Here is a 22,138-nt window from a genome sequence, read left to right on the forward strand (position 1 = left end):
TGCAACAATCGAGACCACCCAGTTCTGTCAATTTCACCAATGAACCTGACTGGCAGTATTCAACATTATTAATGCCCAACAGGGTCTTGCAACAAGGAAAGCATCCAAGACCATCATTTGTTTGACGACACTGTATCTGACACCACCTTCTCTGGGTGGTTCTAGCAGGTGAGGACACTATGCAACACCTGATCATCTTCAGGAAAATGGCAGCCTGCTAATAAATGTGGGAGTCCAAATTTAATCATGTTTTCCTTTCCAGACCAATGCATTCTGCTTTCACAAGTGTCTATGGAAGCTTTCATGAGGGAATAAGGTTCAATAAAATGCTGTCTACAGTATTTTGTTTACAGAACCCTCTACCTGGGGACTGACTGAATTGTATATGATACTTCAAGTTTAAATGAATGATACTATGAAAATAAATGCCAAATTGCACTCCAGACTATTGTAGGAGTTATGGTCCTGGCATTGTAGAAACCAAACATCCTTTGGCTGTAGTTTTACTAAGGAATATGCCAACAAAATCATTTATTCATGCCATGGTGCCCATCATTCATTCTGAACAGGCATAGGTGTATCAAGGCTGAGAATTGTTATAATCAAAATGAATTCAAATATTACATATCGCAGCTTGATTACAGTTTAAATTGCCAGTTATATCTGCATTGGAAAGAGTTAACCCCATTCTTTACCCATCACACACAAGTGCATTAATAAAGTTTTGATATATAGCTTCATCATGGAGGCAGCATTCTTCCCAGTTCAATGACTGAAGTCAAACTACATCTTCTATCCCTCTTACCTCAAGGATAGCTTCTAACCTGCTAAGGCTATGAATGGGACAAGATGAGGTAGATTGAGGTCAAGCCCATTTTGAACTTCATTTTGTTTAAATTCACTGCACTTCTGAAATTCTAACTATCCTGCACTTTTGTTTTACCTCAATGCTGTGATGAATTGATCTACATAAACACTGTGTGAGCTTTTGAAGAAGAAAGCCCTCAACTCCGAATGGAGTCATCCGGACGCCGTCATGACAGCGTTTTTTCAAGCAGGCTTTCTTATTTTTTACGAAGCTGAGTTGCTAGCTCAACGCTCAACCCAGCACGGATGAAAAGCGTGCAAGGGAGTCAGCTGGATTCGAACTCAGGAGCCTTTGCTCTGAAGTCCAGCGTAGATGCCATTACGCCACCAGCCAGTGGGTGCAAGCTTTTAATGCACCTCAATAATATGACTAAAACCAATTTGGTAAACACAGATTTCACCTGGCAACATCACAAATCAAGTTACAGTTGCAAAGGATTCATGGGATAAAGGCCACAGGAGCAGAATTAGAACATTTGGCCTATTGAGTCTGCTCCTCCATTCCATTGTGGCTTATTTATTATCCCTCAACCCTATTCTCCTGCTTTCTTCCCCTCAACTTAATGACACCCTTAATAATCAATAACCTATCAATCTCTGCATATGGGGATTTTATTTAGCTAGAGGATGGTAAATCTGGAATTCACTGCCACAGGTGGCTGTGAAAGCCAAGTCACAGGGTATATTTAAAGCAGAGGAGGTTTATAAGGATGTTGCCTGGATTGGAGAGCATGCCTTATGAGAATAGGTTGAGTGAACTTGGCCTTTTCTCCTTGGAGAGACAGAGGAGAGGTGACCTGATAGAAGTAGATAAGATGAGAGGCATTGATCATATGGATAGCCTGAGGCCTTTTCCCAGGGTTGAAATGGCTAACATGAGGAGATGGCTTTAAGGTGCTTGGAAGCAGGTACAAGGGGGATTGTCAGTGGTGGGTGTGTGAAATGTACCACCAGTGAAGGTGGTATAGGCAGATTCAATAGGGCCTTAAGACCTAGATGAGTACATACAGCTTAGAAAAATAGAGGCTATATGGTAGCAAAATTCTATACAGCTTAAACTCTAAGTTACAACATTGTGGGCCAAGGGGGCTGAAATGTGCTGTAGATTTTCTATGTTTCTATCTGTTCAAAAGGGCTGTCCTTGTTTTGAAGCTGTGCCCTCTTGTCCTAGCTACCTCACTGTAGGCAACATCCTCTCCATGCCCACTATCTAGGCCTATCAAAATTCAATACACTTCAATGAGATCACCTTCTAACAGGTAGAGACTAATCCTTAACTGCTTAACAACCAGAACAGTCTGGCCATCTTTTGTCAAAGAGCATAGGGAAAACAATCGACCTACCTCAAATCTTCAGCGCTTATTTTTAGTTCAAGCAAATTAGTTTTGTAGGCATGACAGAAGGCTTTGTTGCCAAGTTTGCAGATGAGATTGGCAGAAGGACAGGTCACATTGAGGGAACAGGAATGCTGCTGAAGGATTTAGATTAGGAGAATGGACAAGTGGCAAATGAAATGCAATGTTGGAAGGTGCATGGCCATGCAATTTGGTAGAAGAAATAATTGTGCAGGCTATTTTCAAAATGGGAAGAAAATCCAAAAATCTGAGATGCAAAGGGACTTGGGGGTCCTTGGAAGTTAACCTTTAGACCAGGGTGTTCTGCACAAGTTGAGTTCAGTGGTGAGGAAGGCAGATGCAACATTAGCATCATTTCAGCAGTCTAGAATACAAGAGCAGGGGTATGATGCTGAGGCTATATAAGGCACTGGTGAGACCTCGCCTTGAGTATTGGGAACAGTTTTGAGCTCCTTATCCAAGATGTGCTGGCATTGGAGAGGGTCCACAGGAGGTTCACAGGGATGATTCCAGGAATGAAAGGGTTATCACACGAGGAACATTTGATGGCTCTGGGTCTGTACTAGTGGGAATCTGGAAGGACAAGGGGGTTTCTCATTGTCCAGGCTTTTCAATATTCAAAAGGTTTCAGAATAGGTGTGGAAAGGACGTTTCCCCATGGTGGAGAAGTCTAGGACACAGGCTCAGGATAGAGGGGCGTCCATTTAAAATGGATGCAGAGGCATTTCTTTAGGCAGAGTGTGATGAATTTGTTACAAAAGGCAGCTGTGGAGGCCAGGTCATTGGGTGTATTTAAGTCGAAGATTGATAGGTTCTTGATTGGCTATGGCAAAGATTACAAGGCCAGAGAGTGGGACTGAGGGGGGAAAATGGGATCAGCCATGATTGACTGGCAGAGCAGATTCAATGGTCTAATTCTGCTCCAGAGTCTTATGGTCTTGTATACACTTGGAAATAGTTAAATTAACTGAAAATTTAGGTCATTTAATCAGGAGCATGGCTTTAAACAAAACAACCAGAGCTGTGCCAAACAAGAGAAAATGTACAGATGCTGGAAATCCAAACACAGGCTGGAGGAACTCAGCAGGCTAGGCAGCATCCATAGGAAAAAAAAAAAGTACAGTTGACATTTCACCGAGACCCTTTGGCAGGACTGGAGAAAAAAGATGGAGTAGGTTTAAAAGGTGGTGGGGAGATAAAGAGAAACAAAGTGGTAGGTAAAACTGGGAGAGGGAGGAATGAAGTAAAGAGCTTGGAAGTTGATTGGTGAAAGACTCAGACCTGGAGAAGGGGGGAGTCCAATAGGAGTGAACAGAAGGCCATGGAAGAAAGGAGGAGCACCAGATGAATTTCACGGGCAGGTAAGGAGGTAAGTGAGACAGAAGGGGATGGGGAATGGAAGAAAGGGGGTCCATTACTGGAAGTTTGAGAAATCGATGTTCATGCCATCAGGTTGGAGGCTATCCAGACAAAATACAAGGTGTTGTCTCCATCAGCAATGCTGCCCTCAACCTCATCTTCCATTTCATGTGCATCTGCTTTTACCCCATCCTCCACCACCCTACCAGCGATAGGGTTCCATTTGTCCTCACCTACTACCCCACCAGCCTTCACATACAGCACACAATTCTCCAGAACTTGTCATCTCCAACAGGATACACACACACCCCACTCCCAACTTTCTGCTTTCCACAGGGATTGCTCCCTACATGACCCCCATGTCCACTCATCATTCGTCCCTCCCTACTGACCTCCCTCCTCGCACTTATCCTTGCAAGTGGAACAAGTGCTAAACTTGCCCCTCCACCTCCTCCCTCACTACCATTCAGGGCCCCCAAACAGTCCTTCCAGATGAGGTGACACTTTACCCAATTCAGTTGGGGTCATATACAGTGTCTAGTATTGCCTCCTGCATATCAGTGAGACTCAACGTAGATAGGGAGACCATTCCACTGAGCACCTGTGCTCTGTCCACCAGAAGCAGGATTCTCCAGTAGCCACCCATTTTAATTCCACTTCCCATTCCGCTATGTCAATCCGTAACTTCCTCTACTGTTGCAAGAGGTCACACTCAGGTTGGAGGAATAACACCTCATATTCCATCTGGGTAGCCTCTAACCTGATGGCATGAACATCAATTTCTCAAGCTTCCAGTAATGTCCACCTCCTTCACCATTCCCCATCCCCGTTTCTCCTCTCATCTTATCTCCTTGACTACCCATCACCTCCCTCTGGTGCTCTTCCATTGCCCCTCCCTTCCATGGCCTTTTGTTCTCCATCAGACTCTCCCCTCTCCAGGCCTGTATCTTTCAATCAACTTCCAAGTTTACTTCATCCCTCCTCCTCCCAGCTTCACCTATCACTGTGCTTCTTTCTCTTCTCACTGACCTTTTAAATCTACTCATTTTTCCTCCAGTCCTGCTGGAGGGTCTTGGCCTGAAACATTGACTGTACTTCCTCTGCCACCAACCACTCCCCCCCCCCCCCCCCCACAGATGCTTCCTGGCCTACTGAGTTCTTCCAACATTTTGAAAGAGTTATGCCAAGTCATTTAGAGACCAGTGAAACTGCCATTACAAGCCGCTGCTCTTTTCACTGCCAATCTCCAAACCAACTGCTAAGTTTGAAGTAAATATTACATTCCATTAACTGAAAATTTCCTACAGCATTCCAGAATCATTCTGGTACATAACAAATCAGAGAGCTGCCCATTAAATCACAAGTTTACAACCAAATATTACATAACTCACTATATTTCAGCAAATTGTTTGTGGCCAGAATACAATAAATTCTTCCAGAAACAAACCTTTGAAGTGCAAACCAAGGCAAACCAGTGAAGATTTAGAAAAGTCAGCCTTGTATTTAACATCCCATTAAGATGCCTTTCAAAATGTCTCATTACTACTGCAGTTCCTCAGACCGTAATGCATCCCTACTAGCCAAGGCACAAATTTCTCAAGTCAACAGGAGGGAATTTGGGCAATTTTATTACTGCATACTGTACCAGTGCTATTGGTTTATAATTACATTCAGATTGCAGATCATGGTTGAATTTGAAGAGACTTAATTTGCTTGGCAAAGACTGACAAAATTGGGATGGGGGGGGAAAAAGAAGTTGCAACTTTTCTCACCCCCCCCCATATGCAAAGTTTTACACCAAATCATACGTCAAGATGCAATGTACACTGTTTATCATTAACCCTCAGAAGCTGCATCTTTGTTTGAGCTGCTTTATTACAGAATGTGCAAGTTGAATTGACCTAACCCATAGGCTTTAAGATCAGATCTTACATCTCAATCCAATATACAATTTCAATGTTATAATCAACCTAGTACAGTCTCAAATCACCTCTTACCAGTCAAGAATTGGACAACAGCAGAATTGCAGCCAGAGATCAAAATCTATAGAGATTTACAAATAGTACATGGGAAATGGGTTTTAGATACTGAGAGATCACATTGCAGCTTCCTATAGTCAAGGACAGAGCATGAAATCACTACTAAGGTAGGAAGCTGCCAAACAGTAACCAAAGAGTACATGAAGCTTCTGACAGAAATCCACCTATTAACCACCATAATTGATAAACTCAACTCATTTACTTTGTCAAATCAGTTTAATCCAACAATGTTTTTACAATATATTCATAATATCCAGTAATACAACTAGGATACGTTTTCATTGCAGATCAAGTATTTAAGAGGATGAGAACATTTCCTCGAGTGCAGAGGACAGTGTGTTTAAGGCTGCAGATGTGCATCAAGGGAGGAGACTTTAGCACCAGCTAAGTCTTGGTGCTAGTTTACGTACTCCAGTGAGATTCATGACCTGTATTCAGGAAATTGACAAGACATTGTGCCGACCACTGCCCAAGTGACTACAGGCCACAGATATAGTTCCAAAGCAAGCTTTCTACTATGGACAGCCAGTGCAGTAGAGTTTTAACTGAACAGAGCATACTGCAGCAACCAAGATGGGCTCCAACCTTCATAACATTGGACAGGAAGAACCTTAGCATTTAATCTTTGATGTTTGCATATCCAGGCCCTGTACCAGGACAAGGGAAACTTTAGGGTGATTCCTCCCTGTTGTGTGAAATCAGGTTCACAGGTTTGAGTGGAGATAGACAACACTCACCACTAGTAACTAAACATTCAGTTACTCAAGTTACTCGGTTACAATTACTTATCTATCTTGAGTGCCTAAAGTGGCAGGATGAAACAAACACTAAATATACATTGGCAAACTCTTATCTAAATGTGCACCCAGGCCCACTTTACTGCAGCACACCTCCAGTTTACTGTTTCCATGGCACTGATCCCTCAGCCCATGGCAACTGGACAGCACATAGGATTTAAACTCTACTGGTGCCATGCCAGTCAAACAGCAGCTTGTGCGAGGGGCTGCAATGCTCTTTAAATGGGCCAATCCCTAGCTAGCATGGGAGAGCAGCCATCACTGTACAGGTAAGATGAATGCTTACTGCAACAGTTCCTCTCTCTCTCTCTCTCTCTCTCTCTGAAGAGGGAGGGAAGCAGAAGTAGTGAAATTATAGGCCAGTTAGCCTGACTTCAGTGGTTGAGATGTTGAAGTCCATTGAAGATCAGGTTTCAGGGTACTTTGAGGCACATGATAAAATAGGCCAAAGTCAGTATGTTTTTATTTTTAAAAAAGAGACAATCTTCCCCGACAAATATTTTGGCATTCTTTGAAGAAATAACAGGATGGACAAAGGAGAGTCAGTGGATGTTGCTTATTGAGATTTTCAGACGGCTTTTGACAGGAGTCTGCTTGACAAGAGCTATGGTATTAAATGAAGTAGGCAAAGAGTGGGAATAAAGGGGGCCTTTTCTGGTTGGCTGCTGGTGATTAGTGTGCTGCGGAGCTCTGTATTGGAAACACTTCTTTGCATGTTATAAATGAATGATTTGGATGAATGAATTGATGGCTTTGTGGTCAAGTTTGAGAACAACACAAAGATAGGAGGAGCAAGTAGTGTTAAGAAAGTTGGGCGTCTGCAGAAGGGCTTTGACAGATTGGGGAATGGGCAAAGTGGCAGATGGAATATGGTGTAGGGATGTGCATGGTTATGCACTTTGAGAGAAGAAATCAAGGCATGAACTATTTTCTAAATGGAGAGAAAATCCCCCCCAAAAAAAAAAAAACAGGTGCAAAGGGACGTAGGAATCCTCGTGTAGGATTCGCCAAAGGTTAACTTGCAGGTTGAGTCGGTGGCAAGGAAGGCAAATGCAATGTTAGCATTCATTTCAAGAGGAGCAATGCTGAGGCTTTGGCCAGACCACACTGAGTATTTTGAGCAGTTTTGTGCCCCTTATCTAAAAGATGTGCTGACATTGGAGGTGGTCTCGAGGAGATACACGAGAATGATCCCAGGATTGAAAGGGTTTTACATGAGCATTTGATGGCTCTGGGCCTGAACTTGCTAGAGTTTGGAAGAATGAGGGGGATCTTAATGAAGCCTTTTGAATATTGAAGATCTAGATAGAGTGGCTGTAGAGAGGATGCTTCCTATAGTGGGTGAGTCTAGGACCAGAGGGCACAGCCTCAGAATTGAGAGATATCCATTTAAAACTGAGGAAAAATCTATTTTATCAGAGGATGGCAAATCTGGAATTCATTGCCATGGATGGCTGTGAAGGTCTAGTCAATTAAATTTAAAGCAGAGGTGGATAGTTTCTTGATTTGTCAGGGCATTAAAGGTTACAGGGAGAAGGCAGGAGAATGAGCTTGAGGGGGATAATAAATCAGCCATGATGGAATGGTGGAGCAACCAGGATGGGCCAAATGGCCCAATTCTGTTGCTATGTCTTATGGCTTGATGGAGATCGAACTTATTTTTTTCATATCTGGCTACAAAGAAAGTGCTGATCGCAGAGCTCCCTTTTTAGTAATTATTACTTCCTAACTGTTGATTACAGAAACAGCAGGGTGGCTTTGAAGTTGGCTGGGTATTAAGTTTGCAACATGCAGTGCTTTTCATATTGTTTATTGGTGTCACTTTGAACCCTATTGTTTATAAACAGCACAGTCAGTTGTTCTGTCCAATATGCCACGGGATTTTGTAGACTGTTGTACTCACATCAGATGCAAGTCTCAGAAAACAAATTCAGCTTCTCATTCACCAGACACCCTGCACTTCAAAAAGGGACTGGAAAATTACAGGCAGACTCCATTAGTTCAATGACAGTTTAAAGAAAATGCTGGGGGTCAGTCAGTGCCTGTGGTGGCAGTGAAGCCAAGTTTCAGGTGCCCAGCTTTCAGACTTTTATTTGTGTCTCAGTTGAAACAATCTTCCCTTCTAGTGTCTGGATTTGCTCATTTCCTTCCCCAGATATGCAACAAGCCTTCACTCCTTCAGCCAGTACTCAACAGTCTTCCATTATTCTCTCCACCCTTCCTTTTTCTCTGCAAGTGCTTTTCAATGAAGAGTTGTCAACTGCATCCCATGGTTGTATAAAGTACACATTCTTCAATAAATGTACTTTGGAATTAGTATTTCAATACAATTTTAATTTCAGCTTTAACATCAGTTTCCGATTCACCAGCAATCAAGAAATTAGAAAAATTAGAGCCATGATTTACTTTTAGTTTAAAAAAAATAGGGATTGCTTTGAAAGATATTTAGGAATTGTATAATTGAGATTGGCAATTGTAGGATGCAATTATAGGGACTATTGAAGGGTTCAAATTACCAATATGGCATTCAAAGATTACAAGTTAAATTTATCAAAGAACATGCATATCACCATATATAATCCTGAGATTAATTTTCTTTCAGACATCTTCAATAAATCCATAATAGAATCAATGAAAGTCCCCAACTTGGATGTTCAACCAGTGTACAAAAGACAAGCTGCAAGTACAAAAATAAAATAATAAATACACAGTAGAGATGGAGTTCTTGAGAACAAGTCTGTAGGTTGTGGGAACAGTATAGTGATGGGGCAAGTGACGTTGAAAGTTATCCCCTTTGGTTCAAGAATCTGTTGAACCTGAACCTGGTGGCAAGTCCTGAGGTGCCTGTATCTTCTTCCTAATGGTAGCAATACAAGGAGATCATGTTCTAGGTGGTAGGGGTCCTCAATGATGGATGCCGATTTCCTGCAACAACGTTTCATGTAGAAATGCTCAGTGGAGAGGAGGGGTTGACCCGTGATGGACTGGGCCGCATTCACTACCTTGTGTAGGTGTTTGCATACCAGGCTGTGATGCAGCCAGTCAATATAGTTCCTCTACACATCAATAGAAATTTAAGATTTTGATGTCATGCCAAATCCTCAAACTCCTAAAGGAAGTAGAGGCACTGCTGTGCTTTCTTTGTAATTGCACTTGCATGCTGGGCTAAGAACAAATCCTTTGAAATAATGACACCAAGGAATTTAAAGTTGCAGACCCTCTCCACCTCAGATCCTTCGATAAGGACTGGCTCCTGGACCTCTGGTTTCAATAGACAATAGGTGCAGGAGTAGACCATTCGGCTACTGGACCTCTGGTTTCCTCCTGAGGTCAATAATCAGCTCCTTCTTGCTGACAGTGCAAGTTGTTTTTGTGGTCTCACTCAGCCAAATTTTCAATCTCACTCCTATATTTTGACTTATCTTTGATTCATTCTTTAATGGTGGTGTTGTCAGCAAACTTGAATATAGCATTGGAACTGTATTTAACCACGCAGTCACAATTGCCTATGGCACACCTGCATTGATGGAGATCATTCAGATGTTGCCAATCTAAACTGACTGGGGTCTGTACATGGGGAAAGAGAATCCAATTGCACAAGGAGGTATTGAGCCAAGGTCTTGAAGCTTATTGATTAGTTTTGAGGGGGATGATGGTACTGAATGCCAAACTGTAGGCAATAAAGAGCATCCTGGTGTATGCATCTTTTCTGTCCAGATGTTCCAACGTTTAGTGAAAAACCAATGAGATGGCATCTGCTGCGGACTTGTTTCTTCAGTAGGCAAACTGGAGCAGATCCAAGGAGCTTCAGGCAGGAGGTGACATGTTTAATCACCAACCTCTCAAAACACTTCATCACTGGATGCAAGTGCATTTGATTGACATTCGGCTCATTTGATCCTAATGACTTTGCTTGAAAAAAAGCAAAAAAAAATCCACAGGAACCTCCAAGCAAAGAATTTCAACACCTGAACATTTCAGTGTCTGCTTAGGAGCAACTTACCACCTCTGTCATGCTTCGTATGATACAGTTGTTCCAAATGCAAAGGACAGTCTTTTGCAACAGATTTGTACATTCCATTTTGTACAAAAAAAGTACAAAATCTTAATAGATCTTCAAGAAGCCAAGCCCAATATTCACCCTGGCAGAAGAACGAACTCCAATGCAAACTCATGCATTCACAAAATCTCATCTTGGTCATTCTTTGATAATGCACAAACATAGTTGTTGCAGGAATTAATAACTGTTGACTTTAGCAAGCACACTGATCAGAGTAGTAACTCTTGATATTCGACCTGATACCATCAGCACAGTTTAGGCTCCTGATACGTACTGCATCTATACAACTTTTGCCAAGGGCTAGCACACATATTCGCCTTTTGGAACGAAAGCCCATTTTTAAAATCTAAGCACATTAGCTAACATCTTTCAACTGCTGACAAGATGTTCTGGGGGCTGAGCATCCACGGTTCCCAAGTTCTGCCACATCTTACTAGATGATCAGATGCAGAAGACATTCACCCACTAAACCAGTAGGGGGTGATTGGGGATAAGCTAGTCCAGGATAAAATCTAGGACAATAAAGAAATAGAAGCAACATGAAATATAACTGGGACTGCGACACCACTAGTGGATATCATTTAAGTCATCTTGTGCTCCAGCTGAAGAGCTAGATGCTCTGGTGGATAACATATCACAGCCTACAGTTATTGACCCAAATCACACAGACCGGTCAGTAATTATACCAGAATTGCCAGCATTCAGCTGTTTGTAGACAAGTCCCACAGGTCAGTGTCCAGGATAAGCTGGAACTCTCCATGTCACTCAGCTACATTGGTTTCAGGGTGGAATGGCAGGTATGATGTGGTGAAATTCTGCTTTGTTTTGGGAAATGCAATCTCAGCCAGAAAAAACAGACAGGCATCAGGTCCTTGATTGTTTAAATGGGATCTCCCCAGAGGATGAAGAGCAAAGGTTGCCAAATTCCAACAAAGTCCTGGTCAAGCAGCCAGTTAAAGTACGGTTTAAAAATTCTATCTTAAAATATTGCAATCACTCAATGCATTGCAGAAAACACAGAACATGTGCATGAAAGCAAGACTAAATCTAGCCAGCCATTCCTCCAAGCCCAATAAAAATGAAACCGCAACTGATCGGAAATCATGCAAGAGGAGTTAATGTTTCTTTAATTACTGAATATAAACTATGTTCCCATTGTATTCATCTTTTAAAAGGGCAAACACTGACTACAGCAGCCATAGCATTACAGCATGGAAATAGGTCTCTTGGCCCACTTACCACACTGGTCAAGAACTCATCCACAATTCTCCACATTCCCAACTCCGCCAGATTCGACTATTACATACACTAGGGACAAGTTATATTCTTCAATTAATCAGCTCACACACCTTCAGGATGTGGGGAGAAAACTGAAGCACCTGTAGGAAACAGTCACACGCGAACTCCAAGTCAGTTTTTGCCCAGCTCACTGGAGCTGTGAAGCAGCAGTTTTAGTAGCTGGATCACACAAACTCTGCTTATGGGTAAAGATGTTGGGAATCAAGACTACTGGCTTTTTTTTTTATATAAAAATAAAAAAGACAAGTTCAGGTCTTGGAACAGTTTACCGACATGATTTGAGAGAAAACACGGCAATCCCATGTGTAATCACACAATTCTTGCAGCAACATCATTGAAATGACTATTATTGAATAATATCCAGTCAGTGATTAATATAGCAAAAAAAAAGCACAGTACACTTTATGATTAAGAAAATAACACAGGTTAAGTCATTGATACAGAAATAGACAAGCAAGCAACAGCTCCTAGAGATATACAAATAAGTTAATCTGGAACCCCTGGATTGAAACTGAATTTATTGGATACAAGGAACTTGCAGGCCAATTGCATCAGACTTGGCAGGAAACAGACAAGAGGAGGTGGATACTGGAACCTGGAGCATCAATCTACTGGTGGAACTCAGCAGGTCAAGCAACATTGTGGGGTGGGGAGATAAGGAGGAAGTGTAGAGACAAATTGATGCTGTTAAAAAAAACATACCACCTCTTGGCCTACAGTTCTCAACTATTTCCAAAAAATGCAGGGAAAAAATTAGTTTTTAAAATAACTTTAATGGGAGAAGGTTTGAAATCTCCCATATCTGGTGACTGTCAGCAAATCTTGGTACATTTGGTCATCTCCCAAAAATTACAGATTGGAGGCTGGCAAAAGTGAGGGAGAGTAGAAACATAGACCACAAACCAGTTAGCTTGACAATAGTTTAAAAACTGCTAGAATTAATGAATTTAGCAAATAGGATTGGGCAGCATGAAAAGGGATTAATGAAGGGAAATGTTCAGAACTATTGAATGAGTTTAATTAGTGGAATGAAAACTAATTACTGTATTCAAATTTTAGAAAGTCTTTAGTAAAATGCTATATAAATAGTTTTCAAATGCATGGAATGCTATACTGACTTAGATCAAAGGTTAATGAACAAAATTTGCAATAAATAATGGGTTCATTTCAGGTTGGAGACCAATAGGGCACCTCAACCGATGACTGGGACCCAAAATCTTCAGTCTATGATTTAGCTATGGGGAATCTAATGTTAATCAGTTTCAAGATTTGTACAAATCTGTGTGGCAGTGTAGGCTGTGAAGTAGATGCAGAGGGACTTTGAGATATAGGTTGAATGAACAGGCAAGGACATGACAGATGGAACATACTGTAGAGAAATGAAATCTCCCACTATAGTACAAAAAGGTAAAGTTTCATTTTAAATAACAACATTAAAAGATGTTTATATTCAGAGGAACCCAATGCCTTTGTACATCACTGGAAACATGTAGGTATACCAAGCAAATTGGAAGACAAATGTTACACAAATCCTCCTAAAGGTCAGGGGCTGGCATTGTTCCTAAGGCCCTGATGTGGGAATACATAAGTGTATTGATTTGGTTTACTTAAAGACATGCAACAGGGGCATGAAATTTCACCAAATTGTTCAAGATGTGATCTGATTATGAGAGACTTTTAGTTTAGAATATGGGAAAAATAGGAAACTACTGCTAAAATACACGTCACATGCAGTCATAGAGGCGCAATGCCCACTCCAGTCTTTAACAGTGCAGGAGCAAGCAATGCATTTTCTCAGTGAGGAACTGAAGAAATTTTGATTGTTATTATTTTGCATATCAGGTTTAATTCAAAATATGAAGCAATACTCAAAATGTATTGACCATATAAAACTTACAATATGCAGCTGCTTACTGGAAAAAGATAACAGAACATGACCCCAAAATACATTCTTAGAGGGGACTTGGGGTCATTGCAAGTGAAGTATGAAATACAGTAACACTCCCATTACAAACCTGTGACCAAAACATCGCACTCCCTTCTAAGTTTTCTAACAGGAGCAAGTATTTCCAATAAAATGTTAGCATTTTACAATGTTTCCTCAATTCTTAAGGGGACAAAGACATATTGGAGTGCAGTTTCAAAAGAGCTCTCGGGAAAATCTCAACAACAGCCAGCATCTGGGGGGAGAGAGAGAGAGAAAAAAAAAAAAAAAAAAAAGTCCTGCTGAAGGGTCTCAACCCGAAACGTCGACTGTACTCTTTTCCATAGAAGCAGCCTGGCCTGATGAGTTCATCTTGCATTGTGTGTAGCATACAAATTAGGATAATACATTATCAATAGCTAGGAAAAATTGACCACTACTAGATTGGGCTGGTTTAATGCAGCTCATTATCAGTCTCAATTACCAATATCAACAATTATCCACAAGAGCAAAGTTGCTCTGAAATATCATAGATTATGCAAAGTAACACATGGACATTACTTGTCAATAGTTTCTTACTCCACACAAATACAAACATGATATATACAGAGCCAAAACAAGGTGACCAAAAGCTCGATCACTATATCTGCACAGTTCACTCACTAATCAGAAGTTGTGGTCCCAGGTTATTAGGTCAATAAACATGGAGCAGAATTAAACCATTCAGCCCAATGAGTGTTCACCATTCGATCTTGTTTGGTTTTCCTTAATTCCAGTCTTGATTAGTACAATCACTTTACAGCATTAGCTGTAAGACTGGAATTTAATTCCCACTGTTTGTAACAAGCTTGTACATTCTCCCTGTGAACATGCTGGTTTCCACCCACATTCTGAGGACATATGGGTTAAGGTTAGTGAATTGTTGGCATGGTTTTTTGGTGCTGAAAGTGTGGCAATACTTGCAGGCCACCCAGCACAATCCTTGCTGATTTGAAGCAAAGGACACATTTCACTGCATGTTTATCTGCGTGACAAATAAAGCCAATCCTTACGAAACTTCAGCATTATACCGCATCCTTGCTCTTCTATACTATGCAAAAAGATTGCACACTTGTATTTGTCTTCCCTATTGAGCAAACTTTAGGGAATCCTACACTAGGACTCCTAAATCCCTTTGCACCTCCAATTTTTGAATTCACTTCCTGCTTAAAATAGTTTTTTGCCTTTATTCCTTTCCCAAACTGCATTACCATACACTTTCCTGCACTGTATCCTACCTGCCACTTCTTTGCCCATTCTCCTAATCTGTCCAAGACCTTCTGCTGACCCATTGCTTCAACACTACTTGCCACTCCACCCATCTTTGTATCATCTGCAAATTTAGCCAAAGCCATCAATTCCATTATCCAGTTCATTAGCATAATGCAAAGTGGGCCCAACACTGACCCCTGCAGAATACTAGTCACTGGCACCCAGCCAGAAAAATCCTACTTTATATCTAATCTTCACCCTCTGATAATCTGCTGTCCATGTCTTTTCTGTAATACCACAGGATCTCAGCTTGTTTAGCAGCCCCACATGTAACACCTTAAGGGACTTCTGAAAATCCAGGTAGACAACATTCACCAACTCCTTATCTATCCTGCCTGTTACTTTCAAGAATTCCAACAGATTTGTCAGGCAAGATTTTCCTCAAGAAACCATGCTGAGTTTGACTTCTCACAATATGCCTCCAAGTACCCCAAAACATCATCCTTTAGAATGGACTCCAGCATCTTGCCAATCACTGAATTCAGCCTAACTGGCCTATAATAGCCTGTCTTTTGCCTCCCTCCTTTAAGAGGGAGTGACATTTGTGATTTTCCACTTCTCCGGAAACATTCAAATATCTAGTAATCCTTCAAGAAACATTAACACCTCCACAATCTCTTTAGCTACCCCTTTCAGAAACCTAGAGTGCATTCTATTACATCTGTGTAATTTATCTTTAGAACTTTCAGCTTCCCAAGCACCTTCTCCTTAGTAATAGCAGCTGCATTTCCTTCTACACCAACACTCAAAACCTCAGCACAGTGTTGATGCCTTCCACAGTGAAGAGTGACACAAAATACTTAGCTCATTTGCCATTTCTTTGATCCCCCATTACTACCACTCCAGTGTCATTTTCCTGTGATTGATGTCCCATGTTACTTTTACTTCATGTATCTGAAAAAACCTTCTATATCCTCATATTTGCTAGGTTATCATATTTCATCTCTCCTTATTGCTTTTATTTTGGTTGGCTTTTGTTGTTTTTTTAAGTTTCCCAATCCTTCAATTTCTCACTAATTTTTGCTTCATCATGTCCTTTAGTTTTTATGCTGTCTTGAATTCCCTTGGCAGCTACTGTCCACTCATCCTCCATTCAGAATGTTTCTTTGGGATAAACAGATCCTTCTTCTTGCGAATTTCTCTTAGAAACTACAGCCATTAATCTTCTACCATCATCCCTCTTAGAGCCCCCTTCAAATTAACTGGCTATCTTCTCTCATGCCTTTGTAGATCCCTTTACTCCAATACATCTGACTTTAGCTTCTCCCTTTCAAACCGCAGGGTGAATCCCATCATATGATCACTATTACATAAGGGTTCCTTTACCTTAAACTCCCAATTAAATCTGGTTCATTAAATAACACCCAATACAGAATTGACTTTTCCCAAGTGGGTTCAACTACAAGCTACTCTAAAAAGTCATCACATAGGCATTCAATAAATTCCTTCTCTTGAGATTTAGCACCAACCTGACTTTGACAATCTACTTTATATTGAATTTGCCCACGACTACGATAATGCTGTCCTTTGTAAATGTTTTTTTCCATCTCCTTTTGTAACTTGTACCCCACATCCTGTCTAAAGTTGAGCCCTGCACACAACTCACATCAGGGAGTGTTTTTTTTATATAAAAAAAACCCTTGCAGTTTTTAAAAACTCTACCCTGAAGGATTCTACATCTTCTGATCCTACAGTATGTCATTTCTTTTAAGAATTTTCTTTTTTCCAACCCACAGAACCACCCCAGCCCACCTGCCTGTCTTCTTGAGAAGATGTACATCCTTGGATGCCAAGCTTCAGCTGGATCTTCTCTCAACCATCCACAGCCCTGGTTATGCAATTCACCAGGACTCTGGTCCAAGCATGGTTCCACTCCCTTCTTCCCCATTTCTGGTGCCACTGCCCCACAATGCCCTGAAGAATCTCAGCCTGAAAAGTCAGCTGCTTATTACCATAGATGCTGCCCAACCTGCTGAATTCCTCCAGCATTGTAAAGCTCTGGATTTCGAGCATCTGCAGAATCAGTGTACTGTATAAGATTTTCCACAAATTCAAACCCACTTCTCTCATAACAACCTTTGAGCCATACTTTAAGCCATAATTAACCCATTCAACCAATGGAAAGTTGTATTTAGAGACCCATCTATCCAAATGACTCTTATATGACTACAATGCAACTAACAATTTGAATTACAAGTTTTACCTTGCATGACCAAATATCACATAGCTGGACAGTAAGCATGTAAATCCATATCTCACCTGTCCAAAATGTAGAAATACTGAAAGAATCAATTAAGATTTTCTTGCTTTTCAACCTCTTCAATGCTATCACTTTCCAAGCTGCTCACCTTTCTTCATTCACTCCCACTGGTAAAGTACCAGGTTTAAGCAATCTTTGCTTAGAAAATTCATTTCAGAATAGAATTTTATACAAGGTTAAAAATCAGCTGAGTCCATGTCAGGTTATGACTGCCCTTCAGATAGCATTGCTGCGATTCTGGTAGCATTTTAGTGAAAACCCTTTGACATTATAATTTTAAGATCCACTACGCACAATCTACACCCTATGTCACCATTTTCACTTCCTACAAAATGTACAAACTGGATAGTTCAGTATCATTGACGAACAACAGGATGCTTTTGCTTTCATTTACCTACTTACCAATTGCCACATTACAAAATATTAAAGGCATGTTTCTTAGAGACAGTGAAATCACTTCATTACACAAAGGAACTATCCTTTTGCAGAGGATCCATTCTGAAATTGAAAAAGCCAAAAGATTAATTTTCCACAAATTTGCTACTTTTGACTTTCTACATACTTTCTCATGCCACAAATTAGATCATATCCTGTTAAGGCTTAACATGAATTTTCAAAATAAACTTAATTTAACTGGACCTTTAGTTCCTTGAAAAATAACTTAACACAAGCATTGACAGCAAAAGGTAATCCAAATTTGGTGGAATTGTACTGGGGAAATAGCAGCTCCATGCATATCAAATTCAAATATTTAGAACAATGATTCCAATTTCACCCTAGATTACAAAATGAATATGATCAATGTCTTTGGTACTTGTGGTTCAATAGGAATTAATCTTGCTTCAAAAGCTTTATAAATTTAAATCCCAAGGTAGCATAGAGTGTAAAAGAAACTTGCATTTGCAAACCTCTCCCTTTCAGGGAAAACAACTGAGACATTTAGGTTAGTGTTGCCTGTGCAAGAAATAACGATAATTCATCCACTACAATTTTCCAAAAATGTCTTAGTAACCTTTACCATGAAATAGGTAAACACTGGCCAGGACACCAAATATACTCTTCAAAGTAACTTTTTTGCAGCCAGAGGTTTACAAAAATATTGGGCAAGGCTGGAGGAAAATTATCTGTCCAGTAGAATTTCAAACTACAGATTTTAGTCTTGCAATTTTTCTCAAGTTAAGCAAACTGTAGGAGCTCCAGGATAATTGACAGGAGCATAACTGCCTATTATAACATTATGTGAAAGGATCATAATGGCAATGCAAATAAAGAAATTCTTTAAAAAATACATAAAGCACACTGAAGCCCATTTTGTGATACAATAGTCAGCAATCTTGGGGTGTATACTAACATTTGTAAAGGTTTTAAGCAGGTATTTTATGAACATTACAGAGCTATTTGCAGATCAGACTAGCTTAGTATGTTCAGATTTTGTTTGATCTTTCCAAAAGGGAATATTCATAAACAATCTAGTAATCTACAAAGTAATGTAGTCAAGTTTATTATAAACTAAATATATCAAATTGATTCAAGCTTAATTCCTTAGGTTATCTGCAGTAAACTGAAGTTTAATCAATTAAAATAACCTTAGGGTACCAAATAACATTGCTTCATCAAATGAGACTGAAAATATTTGTGCATATTGCATTATTTGGAAGTCAATGTCAACTAATAGATCCAAGACCTGTGCCAATCAATATCCAACTTTAAAGCTCAACTAAGGGCAAAGTATCTTACACTAAAGGAACTAACAAAACATTTAATGCGTGGAATGCAAGCCCATATGAAGCCTGGTCACCTTTTTGGAATGTGATGCAAAATATTAAAATAGCTCAAATGTGAGAAAGCATTGAAAGATTTTTCTTACATTGTTATTGACCAAATTACCTTACTCTAATCATTTTAAATAACACATCAGCACCATCATACACCTCACATTAGGTGTGTACTACAAAACAATGCAGCCAGTGTCAGAACCAAGTCAACCTCATTAAATATCACATTGTAAGGGCTATCCATTTTGAAGAAATTGCCTACAAATTACCCTCCACTTTAAGCTTTAACAATTCATGTTTGCATGTACAATATCAGAATCCCATGCTTCAACAAATCAAAGATCACTTTTTAGTAATAGCTATTATAAGTATAATTGGAAGACACAGACAAGTACACTTTAAAAATAAACTACAAAGTACTTATTCAGCTGCAGAAACTGAAGTATCCAGTGAGGAAAGAAAAGGACTACAGTCAGATACAATACTTGTATCATAAAGATAACTTGCTAAATTATACTCAACCAGAACACACTACAGATCTGTATGTTATTAAAAATAGGCACAACCCCTTAACATTTTCCAAGTAATATTGCTATTATCAATATTAGTCAAATATAAACATTCCTGCAAGTCTTCACAAATTCTTAAAGATCATTTATGTGAATCCAGGCTCAAACTGAGTCATGATTAAAGCACATTCTTAAAACTGATACTTGAATCAAGTACAGTACTTTTCAGACTTATGAAGGTTTCATCAAAACCACTCCAAAAAATACATGTTCTTGCTAATTCATCCATTAAATGTGGCATATTTTGCAGTTAGTGGAGGATAAAAGCACATTTAGGATCAATGTTGTACTTCAAACAATGCAATTCATGGCCAGTTAGTTCCACCTTTACCACAGACTCGGCATACTGCGGAAGTTAGCCCAGATTATATGCAAATATAATGGCTTATTACAGGTACAAGACAAAACCAAAGTAGCATCCAAAAATAGGGACAGGGATTTTTAATACGACTAAAAATAGATCCATTTGCAAAATTTATTAATGAAGGAAAACATAGGGTATCTAGTCCACGAGTTCTCCAGGTAGGAGCAAGGTGAAAATTTCTCAGTTATTGCTCACAGTGACTGGTTGAACCCAGCAAATAAAGGGTGAAGCTTTTAGGCAATAAACAGCAGGTGATCACACTCTTCTGGAAGTCCTAATGCTACTAAAAGCCACTCACAGTGCAGTGTAATTGGGCTTCAGTAGTTAATGCAGTATTGACTGCATTATATGGTCCTGTGTATCCTCTTTTACTAATGCCATTTGTATCGCCTTTGTACATTTACCATAAAGCATAGCCAATATCTGTTAAAAGCAATCCAAATCATGAATCATACAAAAAACTTTTAGTAAGACAGACATCCAAAGCAGGAAATTTACAGTTGACTTGGTACATGGTCCATTTTAGAGAAACAGGATTTAATATTGCTGACTAAACTTGTCATGTGTTATGGTTTTCATCAATTACCACTTAGGGAAACAAAGCAATCTACCCTGTATTTTCACTGATTTAACCTCAGACATACTCCAGTACAAATAGTTTTAACTCCCATCAAGAACAAATATGTTCAAGGGGGCTAGGTGCCTTCCGCTACCCTTGAAATTTAAGGGGGGAAAGTGACTTGAGGAGAGGGGGAGAAGCGTGTAACGGGACAAGTATTTTTACCACCCCCTTTCCCACCTTTTACACGCACCAAGTTGTTCAGACTTTAAAGAGTTAAGTGTCGGTTTACTTCGCTCGAACCAGTAGGAAAACAGACGTCTGACAAGTCACAGATTAAGCCCAATCATTTTAGTACAGAGTTTATGATGATGCATTAAGGTAGCATTTTATAGATGGAAAATAAGTGTTTTAAAACACGCTCGTCTCGGCATTTTGTTTAGATGTGAAGGATATGTACAGTGGTAGGGGAGGAGAGTCGGAAACGGTTTATTAAATGCAAGAGGATTGGAAAGTAATTGTGTTAATTGTGTCAATTTCATCTCCGTAGCAACCGGGCAAGCGCCAGCCAGCAACTGATCTGGGAAGAGAAAACACAAGGACAGAACTAGCTTCAGTTGTTTCTTTATGAACCGTGATAGGAAATTAAAAAGGTTGAAGCATTTCGGTTCCTGTGATCCGGCTGCTAATATTTTATACACCTAAAAGCACCAGCCTCAGAATTTACCACTGGAACTTTTGCAGAGAACTAGCGGAACAAAAACAATTGCGTTTTAAACCACCTCACTTAGAAATACAAAAGGTTTGCAGTACTGTGGCAGGGAAAACGGTAGTATAAGGGGCGATATCAAACCACCATCACACAAAGTGAAACAACACAAAAAGGAAGGGGGGGAGGAGGAACCACAAACAGCGCGTACAAAGAATAAAAGCAGTTTATTTTGTACAAGGACGGAGAAAATAAAGAGCTTCAGAAGCGATTAGAGTCCGGTGGGGACGAGACTCAGATCGGAACCATTAAAGACGCAATGTTTGCAAAAAGGACACGGAAAGAATGCAGAAAGAGAGCTTGAAAGTGACCACATAAACATCTACCTTAGCTCAGTGGCCGTTCTCGGACAGACTACGGTAACAGCCGACACATTTAAAAAAACAACAAAAAAAACAGTGCCGCATCTCACCTTCCTCCTTGTCTAATACCATGGTCCCGTGGATGCAACGGAGTCCGGGGCACGGCGCTCCTTTCTCGGCTTCTCCAGCCAGCGAGCTTCGGTGACTGAACTGCGATCTATCTTGCCTTTTGAAGACAGGGGGAAAGCCGCGACAACCGACCTTTCTCAGTTAGTGAATTATACAGTGATCGCACACCTTCAACGATCGTTAGCTAAAAAATTGCACTAAACCGCTCTCAAAAGCCGGCAAACAGCGACTATCAGCTTTTTCCTTCAATTTATGTGGTTCTATACCCTTTAGGGTTCCTGGCTGGTGAATAAATGCACACATTTCCCAGTATTCCTCAGGTTCCCTGGTTAATTAAATCAATTCATTATGCTCATATCTGATTAGCAGCCCCCGAATCAATTATTCAATACACAAACAT

General features: G+C 40.2%; 1 protein-coding gene across 1 annotated transcript in view; it reads right to left on the reverse strand.

The window, feature by feature from the left end:
- lmo1 (LIM domain only 1) overlaps nucleotides 1-22,138 on the reverse strand; it is a 47,609-nt gene that overhangs the window by 23,835 nt on the left and 1,636 nt on the right. Inside the window, exon 2 of the mRNA XM_072273154.1 lies at nucleotides 21,720-21,835. Within this exon, the coding sequence (XP_072129255.1) occupies nucleotides 21,720-21,741 (22 nt within the window). The 5' untranslated portion in view covers nucleotides 21,742-21,835. The remainder of the gene's footprint in view (nucleotides 1-21,719; nucleotides 21,836-22,138) is intronic.

The sequence above is a fragment of the Mobula birostris genome, chromosome 11 (genome assembly GCF_030028105.1).
Source record: "Mobula birostris isolate sMobBir1 chromosome 11, sMobBir1.hap1, whole genome shotgun sequence".
NCBI classification, from domain to species: domain Eukaryota; kingdom Metazoa; phylum Chordata; class Chondrichthyes; order Myliobatiformes; family Myliobatidae; genus Mobula; species Mobula birostris.